Source organism: Panthera pardus, unplaced genomic scaffold (assembly GCF_024362965.1).
Source record: "Panthera pardus isolate Hobbes unplaced genomic scaffold, ASM2436296v1 HiC_scaffold_6, whole genome shotgun sequence".
In the NCBI taxonomy this organism is placed as follows: domain Eukaryota; kingdom Metazoa; phylum Chordata; class Mammalia; order Carnivora; family Felidae; genus Panthera; species Panthera pardus.
Genome location: NW_026526991.1, coordinates 45,512,372 through 45,525,224, shown reverse-complemented (window position 1 = coordinate 45,525,224; position 12,853 = coordinate 45,512,372). Strand labels below are relative to the sequence as shown.

General features: G+C 35.5%; 1 protein-coding gene and 1 non-coding gene across 4 annotated transcripts in view; one reads left to right on the top strand and one right to left on the bottom strand.

The window, feature by feature from the left end:
• TBC1D15 (TBC1 domain family member 15) overlaps nucleotides 1-12,853 on the top strand; it is a 74,484-nt gene that overhangs the window by 27,603 nt on the left and 34,028 nt on the right. For all 3 annotated transcript variants that reach the window (XM_019455113.2, XM_019455112.2, XM_053894658.1), the window contains exons 4-5: nucleotides 3,816-3,954; nucleotides 8,783-8,993. In XM_019455113.2, coding sequence (XP_019310658.1) covers nucleotides 3,816-3,954; nucleotides 8,783-8,993 — 350 coding nt within the window. The remainder of the gene's footprint in view (nucleotides 1-3,815; nucleotides 3,955-8,782; nucleotides 8,994-12,853) is intronic.
• Nucleotides 7,921-8,024, bottom strand: LOC128775174 (U6 spliceosomal RNA). The gene has a single exon (XR_008419820.1). It is a non-coding gene; the product is annotated as a U6 spliceosomal RNA (small nuclear RNA).

Here is a 12,853-nt window from a genome sequence, read left to right as displayed (position 1 = left end):
TGGTGGATTTTTTTTTTTTTTTTTACTTTTTTAGGTTAATATAAATAATGCTCATGTGAACATTCAAAACAAAATTTCTGTATGGACGTATATTTTTCTCTTAAAAACCTAGGAGTAGAGGGTCGCCTGGGTGGCTCAGTCCATTAAGCATCCGATTGTTGATTTCTGCTCAGGTCATGATCTCATGGTTGTGGGATTGAGCCCCGCATTGGGCTCTGCACTGAACGTGGAGCCTGCTTGGTATTCTCTCTTTCCCTCTCCCTCTGCCTGAAATCCACTCGCTCTGTCTCTGTCTTTCTCTCTGTCTTAAAATAAATAAATAAATAAACATAGGAGTGTAATTGTTGGGTTATATGATAACTATGCATTTACCACTTGTATCATGCATGTGTTGACTTGTCACTGTGGAAGGTAGAGATTTCTATTTTATCTATTTTATCTATTCTATTTTATCTATTTCTATTTTATCTCTAATTCACTTGAAACTCAGTCTCATTTCTCCACATTTCTTCTCAGAATATTTAAACACAGATTCAGATTTCATCTTTTAGAGACCTTTCTTCCAGAGTCGTCTTATAGGCTCATTCTGACCTGGTTGCCTTTTTGGTTGGCTGTGCAGCAGTTGTCCTGAGGATTCTTCCCTATATTTTTATCCCCATTTCTTATATCCTGTGCTGTCTTCTATTTTGGTTCACTCCTTTGTTTTCATGAAGCTCTAGTACTTCTGAGAAAAAGGGTACATAAGAACAAAAACATTTATTTTTTTTTAGACTTTTTTTTTTTTAATGGGTTATTTTTAAGAGAGAGAGCGGGAGAGAGACAGGGAGACTATCTGAAGCAGGCTCTGTGCTGACAGCAGAGAGCCTGATGCAGGGCTTGACCCCACAAACCGTGAGATCATGACCTGAGCTGAAGTCTGATGCTTAACCAGCTGAGCCACCCAGGGGTCCTGCTATCCATATTCTGACTGGCATAGAATTATAGTTTGAAAAGAAATTACCGTCTTAGGTTTTTTAAGTTTCCTTTATTGTTAAGTCTAGTAACATTCTAACTTCTGATCCATTGTATGTTTTTTTCATTTTAGAAGCTTTTATGATTGCCTCTTTGTTTCTAGTGTTTTAGATGTCCTCACAGTGAGCCATTGTGGTCCTTGATATCCATTGTTTTGGGCACTTGATGGGCTCTTTTAATATGGAAACTTGTGTCTTAGTTCTTAGGAAATGTTGAATTATTTCAGTGAGGATTTTTTTCTTCCTCTCCATTTTCTATTTTCTTTCTTTCTGGAACTCTGTAGACCTGGACTGGTCCTCTAGTTTTCTAATCCTTTCTTTCCTATTTTTAATTTCTATTTTAATTCTTTTCCTATTTTTAATATTTTTATAGGAAGTTTCTTCAGTTTTATCTTTCAGTTCTTGGCTTTCTTGCCTTTTTAATTTCTGCTTTATTTTTAATTTCTAGAGCATCTTGTTCTAAGTGCCCCTTTTCCAGTCCTTTTTAAAAATAGCATCCTGTTCTTTGTGAATATATCTTTCCTTATTCCTAAGGCATTTTGTTTTTATCTCTCTACATAATCTACTTTTAATTGACTTTTTTCCCCCTTGTTTCATTGGGACCTTGTCTTTTGTGTAGACACTTGCCTTTGATGTTTGGTAATCTTTGTGGTGTGATGCTTAGATTTAACAGCAGACAAAAAAAGTGGTTGATTATACTCTGTAGGTATAGGTAGATATAGTTAGGCTTGGTAATTCCTTGGGGGAATCTCTACTGTTAAAGCTAGATCCTTTCTCTTGGGCTTATTAATCATTTGTCTGGAATTCCTGCAGATTCCTGCCTGGGAGGGTAAGCCTGGATTCCAGTGTTCTGAGAACGGAGTGGAGGAAGAGAGCTGGGAATCTCACCAATTCATTGTATAGATGGACTTTTAATAAATTCTCGTTTTCAGTGTGTTATCCCATTATTCAGTGTGGTTGGTTTCTCCTAATCCAGAGATAATCTGTTTTACTTTCTTTAATGAATAAACACCTCCAGCCTTCTGAACTTTTGTTAGTCCTCTTTTTAATTTGACCTTTATCCTAATTTCCAAAAGTACCTGATCTACCAATTCCAAACCTTTGTGCTGGTGGGATTCTGTAGATGCTTCTTAACGTTCCCCATTATTCATTTCATTCATTTAGTTTTCTTTTCTTTCAGTCTGTTTCTATTTCTTAATTTTTCTTGTGCCTTTATAGTATCTTTCTTTTCTTACAAATTTTCCTTTGTCCCTTTTTAAAAAGAATTGCACTAGCAATACATGAATACATTCTTGTAAAAATGTTCGAGTAATAGAAACAGACAATAGAAATTGAAGTCCTGCTTGACTAGAATCCTGTCACTCATCTGTCCCTATTTAGTGTATATCTTTCCAGACTTTTGTCTGTATACATTTCATTATCTGTCTAGTTTTCTTTCTGTGTTGCTAATTGCATATGCTGCATGTAGTTACACTGCATTGTTTTGCAACTTCTTTGTTTTATTTACTATTATTTAATAGTAAATAAATATTAACATACGTTAGTTTTTTAAACTATGGCCTAGTATTTCCTTGTCTACCCCCTAGTTTGTTTATTCACTCCTTCACTTATGGATATTAGGATATTTTCAGTTTTTCATTTTTATAAACAATGCTGCAGTAAAAATTCTTGCATATGCCTCTTAGTATGCATGTGTTAGTATTTCTCTAGAATGGAAGATGTAAAGAGAATTATTTTGGTGACACACATGCATAGTTTGAATCTTAATAAATATGACTCTATTGCCCTTTTGGAGTCAGTACTAATTAGCATGGTCATCAACAGTGTGAGGTACCATGTCTTTACACTGTCTTTCATATTTTTTTTACTTGAATAGAGCAAAAAATTGAAGTTCATCTTAACTTTTCTTTGACTGTTTCTGAAGTTGGACATCTTCCTGTATTTGCTTCATATTTCTTCTTTGACTTGCTTATTCCTACCATTTGCATGGTTTTCAGATTTGTTATGTGCCAATTTCTAAATAACTTGGTGTAGGTGTTTTTGTATTCTAGATGTTTTTCTTTGTCTGCCATATATTTTGGAAACATTTTCACCCAGGCTTGCTTATGTTTGCTATCTTTTATTGTATACAAATTAAATTTTTTGGTTTAAATTATTAGTATTGAATTTTAGACTTTTGGTTTTATTCTCTTTTAAAATGTTAAGTTGTATAGAACCATACATGTAGATATATTATTTGTAGCTTTTAACTAATTTTTATTGAGAAATATGGAACCAATGATGGCTTAAATAAAATAGCCACCATTGGCTATTTTCCTCAAATAACTGCAAATCTAGAGGTTTGGAGTGATTCTCCTCTGTTTTCTTTTATGGTCGTAAGATGGCTGCCATAATTTGAGACATTGTGGCTACAGTCAAAGCAGGAAAAAGGGGAAAGGGGATGAGGCTTTTATTAGGAAAGCAAAAGTATTTCCAGAGCCCCTGCAGTTAACCTCTGCCTTTATTTCATTGGCAACCCTAACTACAAGGGAGTCTGGAAAGGCTTTTCTTTTTTTTCTTGCTTTTGTGGGGGGATGGAGTGGATGGCAAGTAAAGATAAGCAAGAGAGAAACAAGGATAGGAAATAGTGGTCAGTTTTCCTACCAGTGATGTCTGCCACAACCTATAGTTTTAGTTTATGCAGAAACTGAGAAAATATTATTAATTGAAATTAAATTCTAGTTTTAGTTCCTAAATATTTTATGTTACGTGTGTGTGTGTGTGTGTGTGTGTGTGTGTGTATATATATATTTTTTTTTTTTTTAGGATTCCAGTTCAGTTGTAGAATGGACACAGCCCCCAAAGGAAAGAGGTTATCGGGGATCGGAACATCTGAATAGTTATGAAGCAGAGTGGGACATGGTCAATACAGTTCCGTTTAAAAAGAAACCACATACCAATGGAGGTATGAATTAAATCTTTTGAAAGCTTAAACTAATTTGCTACAATATAATATAAATAAAAGTGCAAAGAAAATTCTTTAATGTTCCTCTGTCACAAGGATGATTTGGTGCTTTAATACATATAACTCTTAATATTTTAATTATATGCTGTATTCATCTCTCTTTTTGTTTTGATGGTTGTGACTTTATAAAAAAAAAAGGCTTTAAAAATACTTGTTCTGTTTTGTAGTTACTCATGGAAGAAAATAGAAACACTTTAAAAAATTGCTTTAGATGTCTCTCAAGCACATTTTTCTAGAATAAAAAAATTCATGTTATTTCATCCTAAAGCACCAGGGGGAGATGGAGTATATCACTAAACTGTACTGTTCTAATTTCAGTGCTTACTGAGATCTTCACAGCTCATTATAGTCTTCTATTTATATATGTTCAGTGACTATTCTCCTTTATATATTACATGTATATATTTAAATTTATGCTGCTATGCGATGATTATCAACATGTAGATAACAAAAAAGACCCAAGCTAACAGCCTGGCAGAACACATAAACTACCCCAAATAAGATTTAGGTAGCCCATCTGTGAGGTAGCCAGCCTATCTGTGATTCTTTTAAAAGTAGTAAATACATGTACAGAGTTAAAGTGGTTTTTTCAGAGTGATTAGTTTGTGTTTTATAGCTTAATTTTATCTCTTAATGATTTTGGTGTGAATTTAGGATTTATCCACATTTGCCAAATTCAGAAAAGCTGGCCAAAATTGGCTGGAATACATACACTGCATTTATATAGCCTTGTTATTAAGTGAAATTGATTTTCATCTGTGGCCTGGGGAATCATTCTCATATACAGTAGTTATCCTTTGTACTATATCATTTCTTAGAAACAATGGTAATGAAGAAGTTAATAGTAATTTGTAAGCCTTTGGTAAATTATAGTCAGCTCAGTGCTGGTGTTTTGCTTTTTTTTTTTTTCTTCTTTTTGGTATTCTCTTTCTACTGAAAGGGAAGATTTTTACCAGAACAATACTAAATATTAAGATAAGACCATAGGACTTTAGCGTATTTGGCATGTGAAGTGATTTTTAACTGCTTTAGATTAGGTCTTAAGAATTAATTTATGTGAATTGATCTTTTTCTGTTTGTTTTGTTGGTTGTACCTAATAGTATCTAATATTGTTGAATCTTTGAAAATGACAGGCTATGGGAATGAACAAAGGAGTGAGTTTTCATAAATGAAAGAAACATTGCATGTATGTGAAATGCTGACAATAAACATCTTTTTAGGTTAGTAGTTTTCAACTTTGGCTGCACACTGAAATCACCTAGGGAGTTTAGGCTTTTTAGAAAAATACTGATGCCTGTATTTCATCCTGCTGGACCCTAGGCATCTGTTTTTCAAATGTTGTCCTGTTGATTTTAACGTGCAGAATTGAGAACCTGTGTGTAGCTGTGTAGTTTAGCAAAATACTGCTCATATGGGTTGGCCATGCACTGTGACTTATAAAGCAAGGAGACTTTATTTAGCAATTATTAAAAGTTAAGGAGATATTTTCTTTTTTCCCAGTATTTGAAAACTATTAGACGATTGTGTATAGCAGTAAGCAATAATATTGAACCTAGTATGACGCAGTATGCATACACATGTACCTGTCTGCCAGGAGTTATGAAGTGCAGTGCATTCTGTCCCATCCCATCCCTTCCTCTTCTAGATTATTTCATCCAATTATATTTCATCAAAACTTCTTTCAAAAGGAGACATTTTCTAAGCTTGATGTTTCAAAATTCAAATTTATGCCATTATGAAACATTTTTATACTTTTGAATCATTTTTCTAGTAAAATTTTATTTTATTATAATTTTCACATTATATTTTTTACTTCTTTGTGTGACAAGGGAATGTGGAACAAAACATTTAAACATTAATTTTTTTTTTCATGTTTATTTTATTTTTGAGAGAGAGAGAGACAGAGTGTGAGCTGGGGAGGGGCAGAGAGACAGGGGGACACAGAATCCGAAGCAGGCTCCATCCAGGCTCTGAGCTGTCAGCACGGAACCCAAAGCGGGGCTCGAACTCACAAACTGTGAGATTATGACCTCCACCGAAGTCGGACACTCAACTGACTGAGCCACCCAGGCGTCCGTGGAACAAAACATTTTAAAAATTGACTGTCAGAGACTTAACTTTCTTTATAATTTTTAAGAGTTTCTATTGCTCAGTCTTTGTTTTTGTATATCAGAACAAATGTTTTGAAAATGTATCTTCCCGCAACAACAGACTGCCGTCATGTTCTGTACACCTATCCAAATAAAATGTTGTGTTCTTGGTGTTGATTCCATTCAAGACATATAGGGACTTACTTAACTGTTTTAGTTTTACTCTTCTGCTGTTGTGGTCAGTTTTCCCATGTCATTGTGCTGGAGATATGTTTTATATGTATTTGGTTACATTGTTCATCAGAACTAATTAGTTTTATTTACCTTTCTTTAAGAGAAGGAAGGAAATTTTGAGTTAACTCTTGGATTTATTAGTTTTCCTTTGTAACCATTTCTATTTTTGTTTAGCTATTGGTGGTAGACTAACTTGATGTTTCTTTTATGTTGACTTGGTACTAGGTTATTCATTTGTTCATTGCATCTTAGAGTACCTGCTATGCACTCCTCTAGATATTGGGAATATAATTGTGAATAATATAAAGTTCTTGTTCTCATGAATCTTACTATGTTCAAGTAAAAGGACTTCTAGAATTGAATTGTAATGTTTTTTTCACTGTTTATTAGAGCTTCAAGTGAGGAAATGTGTGAGGCATTTTCTATACATGAATATTTCGTATTTCATATGTGATGTATTTTTTCCATTAATGTGGGAAAATCTGTGTAAAATTTTTACTTTTGAATATGTACAAACTCCTGATAATTCATATAGCTTGCATGTATTAACATATATGATTTTCTGGCATTAATTTAGATTAATTCTTTTTGTGTAATTTAAGAATTTAATTTAAAAAAATTGTCTATCTAGTTTTTCATTGCTTTGAAAATATTTTTGGTCTTTGCAAATACCTAGTAGTATCTATCCTTTCTAGGTAGTCCAGACATATTCACATGTAAATGATTTAGGAAGACATTGGAAATTAGAATTGTTCTCACTTTGATATTAGCTTGTAGTGATGTTACGAGCTCTGTGGTATAAATTCCAGTGAAATAGGATGTACAGTAGTCAAATGGGCACATGGTACTTAATCCAGTACCAGCCTTGGGTATGTGTTCACTATCTAAACTGGTACGGAACCTAGGCAGGTCACTGCATAGTTAAGTTACTCAGCCTTTCTGGACTTCCTTTCAAATGATACTTGTTTCAGTGTCCATGAAAAAGTGATGGTACCTGCAATCCTTGTAGGTAGAGGTTCTGTGAGCGGTAGATTTCTTTGTATCAATTTAGGAGATCTTGTTGGAGGTGATGGAGCTATGGTGTTCTGACTATATAGGAAGGTGACATATGTGCAGGTCAACACTGATCTACCCTTTGATCAAGTTCTATAAGCACATATCTTCTATGTAGTTTTATGTTTGTGCAGTTGGTAGTGTGGGATCGAGTTAGTTAAGACCTTGAGTAACAGGACAGTGCAGCACTTCTTAGGAAATAACATTCAAGAAATGGTTTCTTAAAATTGCAGAGACATGACATGCTTATGTTGGAGTTAAAACAGGTCAAAATGGCATTTTTGGATAAGAATTATAAGTAATAGTAGGAAACATTTTACCCTTTTGTTCTTTAAATTTTTATTTAGGTATTTATTAAGCTGCTTGTTATTATACTGTTCACAAACCTAGGATTTTAAGCTTCTGTAAATAGCTCACAAACTCAGAAAATGCTTTATTTTACGTTACTATAGTTTGGGTTGAACTGAGGTCTTAATTTAGTAGATGGTTGATGTAGTAAGATGATTGAATATGTTCATTCTCTCTTTTGTAAATGTCAGATGCTTCACGAGTTTGCGTGTCACCCTTGCATAGGGGCCGTGCTAATCTCCGTGCTGTTCTGGTTTTAGTGTATGTGCTGCCGAAGCGGGCACTGTATTCATTCTCTTTGAAGCACTCACAGCTTGCTTATATTTTTGTCCTCAATTCTCCACTGCTCTTTGGGGTTTTGCAAATAAAATGTCTGTCTGTATATTTCTCCAATGTTATTTTTTTGTACCAGTGTACTTACCTTTACCTTCACTCAATATAGTCTAGTAAAAGTAATTGCAAAAGAAAGTGAGGAAGTAAAGATTTTTTTGTTTTGTTTTTAATGACTCCAAGAGCATCATGCCATTTGTATTTGGGGGGAGGGGGCAGTGGAAAAGATGAACATTTATTGAGTGTTTGCTATATAATTGGCACCACACTAGTTAGTCGACAAGTATTATCTCTTTTAATTCTTAGAATAACATTGGGAGGTAAGTATAATTATCTCCATTTTACAGATGAAAACTAAGGCTCAGAGAGAATCAGTTATTTGCCCCAGATCATTCAGTTAGTAAGTTGGTAAAGCTGCGGTTTGTATCCAGCCTGCCTGCTTCCAAAGCCATAGTCATTTTTGGGCAAAGCTTATATTTTAAATAGGGATAACATTTTTTTCACTCTGTATGCAAGTAAGATAATTATTTAAGAAACGATTCTTTTAAGAAAATGTATGTTGCCATTTCTAATACAGGTAGAAGCCTGTAATATGAATGCTATAGTCATTCCCTAGGTTCAGCAGGTATCTGTTAGGCAGTCATGAAGAGCGCTGTCAGTACCTTTTAAAAAGGTGAACAAAAATATTTTGCCCCACTTTCTTGTTTTTAAGATGCTCCAAGTCATAGAAATGGGAAAAGCAAATGGTCATTCCTGTTCAGTTTGACAGACCTGAAATCAATCAAGCAAAACAAAGAGGGTATGGGCTGGTCGTATTTGGTATTCTGTCTAAAGGATGACGTCGTTCTCCCTGCTCTGCACTTTCATCAAGGAGATAGCAAACTACTGATTGACTCTCTTGAAAAATATGTGGTATTGTGTGAGTAAGTATCAAATTATTTTCTACTTATTGAAACTGGATTGTTATATTGGTCCCAAGGCAAACAATTTTTACTTGTCATTGGGCATCAGGGACCTGTGTGTAGATGAGGGCTCAAGCAGCTTTGTTCTTTCTGGGATATTGACTGCTTTGGATGAATGATTGAATAAAATTTTGCCATTTTAGTACTTTGGATCTGCAATGTATCACCTTATTACTGTTCTAAAGAAGAGTGGTCCAGTATTTTTTATACACATTTAAATGATGCATCAGTAATTTATGGATTACATATTTATTTAATTTACATTTTATTACATATTATCTGTTTAAGATAGAATTTTATTTGTAATGTTGCAAATTAGATCTGGCAAACCTACGGCCTTTATAAAATTATTATAAGTGTGGAAGACAGGGCTTTCTCACTTTCCAAAAATCTTTTTGTCTTCTATTTATTCACCCATGTGCATTTGTACACACATACTCTTTCTTGCCTTCACTCCTAACAAATATATTTTGGTTATCTATTAAATTTCTGAGGACTGTGCTAATCGCTTGATAGATAGTAGTGAACACAATAGGCTTTTCCTAGATACCTGAGAGCATATGGTCTTGTGAAGGATGCCAACCAGTAAATGGCAATACATCGCAAGAACTAAGATACAGTACAAGGTACTTTGGGGCTCCCAGGAAGGGAGGAAAGGTCCCTCATTCGGCCTAGTTGGGTAGGGGTCAGGGAAGGCTTTCTGGAGGAAGTAAGTAGTATGTGTTGAGACCTGACGAGTGAATGTTAGCATGAAGAGGAGATAATTGGAGGAGAGAGGTTTTAGATGGAAGGAAATGTATAAAACATGATGTAAGTAGAGAACAGAGTAGTTGGTATCACAGGGCAACATAGTAGGGGAACAGAAGGTACCAAATGTAAAGATCAGGCCAGAGAGCTGAGTAAAGGCTAGAGCATGAAGGACCTGCTAAAATCGTTTTAGCCAGTTGTTCCAGTCATCTAGGTGAGATTATAGTGGTATGAATGAGGAGAGTGACAGGAAAGATAGAAGTATTGGAGAAAAATATTTAGAGTTTGATTTTGTGATTGAGTGGGTATGTGGAGGTAAGAAGGGAGAAGTTGAGCTTTTTAGTTTGGGGAACTGTAGGGATGATTGTTAACCTTGTTATAATGTTGTCACTTTATAATAGAGTAACATAATGCCTAATTTTAGATTATCTAAATCCAGGAGTGGTCCAGAAGTTGGGAGATTGTGGCTGTGTCTTTCTTTCTTTCTTTCTCTTTCTTTCTTTCTTTCTTTCTTTCTTTCTTTCTTTCTTTCTTTCTTTCTTTCTTTCTTTCTTTCTTTCTCTCTCTCTCTCTCTCTCTCTCTCTCTCTCTCTCTTTCTTTCTTTCTTTCTTTCTTTCTTTCTTTCTTTCTTTCTTTCTAATATATTGTTGAGTTGGCTCACATACAGTGTGTTCAGTGTGCTTTTGGTTTTGGGGATAGATTCCCGTGGTTCATCGCTTACATATAACACCCAGTGCTCATCCCAACAAGTGCCCTGCTCAATGCTCTCAGTTTGTAACTATTTTTTTTCCCTTCCCTTCCCCCATGGTCGTCGGTGAGGTTTGTCAAGTTCCACATGAGTGAAAACGTATCATACCTGTCTTTCTTTGACTGACTTATGTCACTTGGCATAATACCCTCCAGTTCCATCCACGTTGCTGCAGATGGCAGGATTTCATTCTTTCTCATTGTTTGGCTGTGTTTTGTGATACGAAATTCTTCCCCCTACCATGTTGACCCATCTCTGACTGGCACTAAGCATATTGATCAGACTAATATCCATAAGAAAGTCCAGCCTGGTTGGCAATATGTGGGTCTTAGATCTTGAAGAAAGAAGCTATGAATAGGTTACTACCCAGGGACTTATTAATAAGTAGATTTCAGGAGGGCAAAGGTTTGGCTGTTGAATAGCAGGTGTTAGGGGGTTTTAGTACCATAGCAGGCTCTGTATCAATCAGTGTTGTGATGTAACTGTCACTACGAAGTTGATTCAATCTGAGACCATTGATTAAAGCATAGTATTAGGATGAAGTGGTAGTTCCTTTCTGCTCTTTACTGGTCTTTGGAGAACTAGGATTGGTTTTAAGCATTTTATCTGTCTGTCTCTTTTTCTACTTAGAGGGTGTGTGCACATACTTGCGAATGCAGAGGAAGGGCAGTGGGGGGGGGGGGAAGAGAGAGAGAGAGAGGGAGAGAGAATTCCAAGTAGGCACCATGTCTAGTGCAGAGCCTGATGAAGGGCTTGATTCCACAACCCTGGGATCATGACCTGAGTCAAAACCAAGAGTCAGATGCTTAACTGAGCCACCCAGGCACCCCTAAATATTGCATTTTAAATGTGTTAAACTATCTATACTATATGGAAAAGATGACTAATGTAATGAGAAGGATCAAAGTGGTATCGTGGAAAACATTAGAAGGATGTAGGGATTTAACTTGAACAAAAGGAGTTTGGGTGCAACATTAAATAAAATCAAAACCTCTTAAAATGGTCAGTGAGATCCTGCCTTGCCTTATTAACTTTATCTCTTTCTGTTTTTAAAATTTTTGATATAGTGTGTGAGCAGGAGAGAGAGAGAATCTTAGGCTTCATGCTCAGTGCACATGATCCCACAACCCTGAGATCATGACCCAAGCCGAAATCAAGAGCTGGATGCTCTATCGACTGAGCTACCCAGGCTCTGTTTACCTCTTAAGCCTCATCTTATGCCATTCTCTTTTATATTGTAGCCATATGATTTTCTTTCAGTTGCTAAAATGCCCCAGACTGTGGGCAGACAGTGTTAGAGTCCTATATGTATGTTCTCTCTTTTGCTTGGAATATTCTTCTCCCTTTCTGATCCCTAAGGTCTCAGTTTAATGTCACTTCCTCACAGCAGCTTTTCTGGATGTCTCCTCTCCCGTGTAATGTAGGTTCCCACCCCCATTCTTTTTCATTGTCTCATTCCCTTGTTTGCTTCCTTCATAGCTCTTAATTGAATAATTTTATCTGTTTACTTTTTTACATGTTCTACTCTAGAATGTATGCCTACAAAGGCAGGGCTTGCATCTGTTTTGTTTACATTTTCTCCTCTAGGTTCCTAGCCACAGTGCTGGCACATAATACTTGCACAGTAAATCTCATTTGAATGAATAAATGACACAGTACTTACCAATTCTACAAATAATTTTGAAAGGGTTGTTATAAGAAATATATTGTAGATTTGTTTTGTATGGGTCCAAAGAACAATTAGAAGGTAACAGGTTGTAGCTCAGGGGTTAGACAGTTTTCTATCCTGGATAGGTTCAAAAAGAGACTGAACAATCACTTAAGTGCTTATAAGAGTATGGGTACTTGAATGTGTGTTGTACCACATTCAAGTGCTATTTTGATGAGAGTTGTAAATGAAACTTCTTTACTAATGCAGAAAAGGAAACAGGAGTAAATACAGGAATCAGACATGATGGTAAAAATATCATTATTGGTGAGGCTTAGATAAGCATCATAATAATTCACAGGGGTTATTTATGTCAAGCATGCACCTTACTCTTTTCTGATCTCAGTAATCAAGTATGTCCTAGTGAAGGAGAGTTCGTTTAATAGATGTGCGTATTTCCACTTGAAAACACGAAGCCATGGGAATGGTGTTCCTCTGTGAGTGCGTGTGTGTGTGTGTGTGTGTGTGTATTTCATTCATTGAGTTTTGAGGAGCACTTATGTCCTGGAAGTACTGTGCTAACTGCTGGAAAGAGCAGTAATCAAAAAAGATATGGCCCCTGCCTTCATGAAGTTTGTACTGTTGTGGGAAAAACAAACATTACTTATACAAATAAA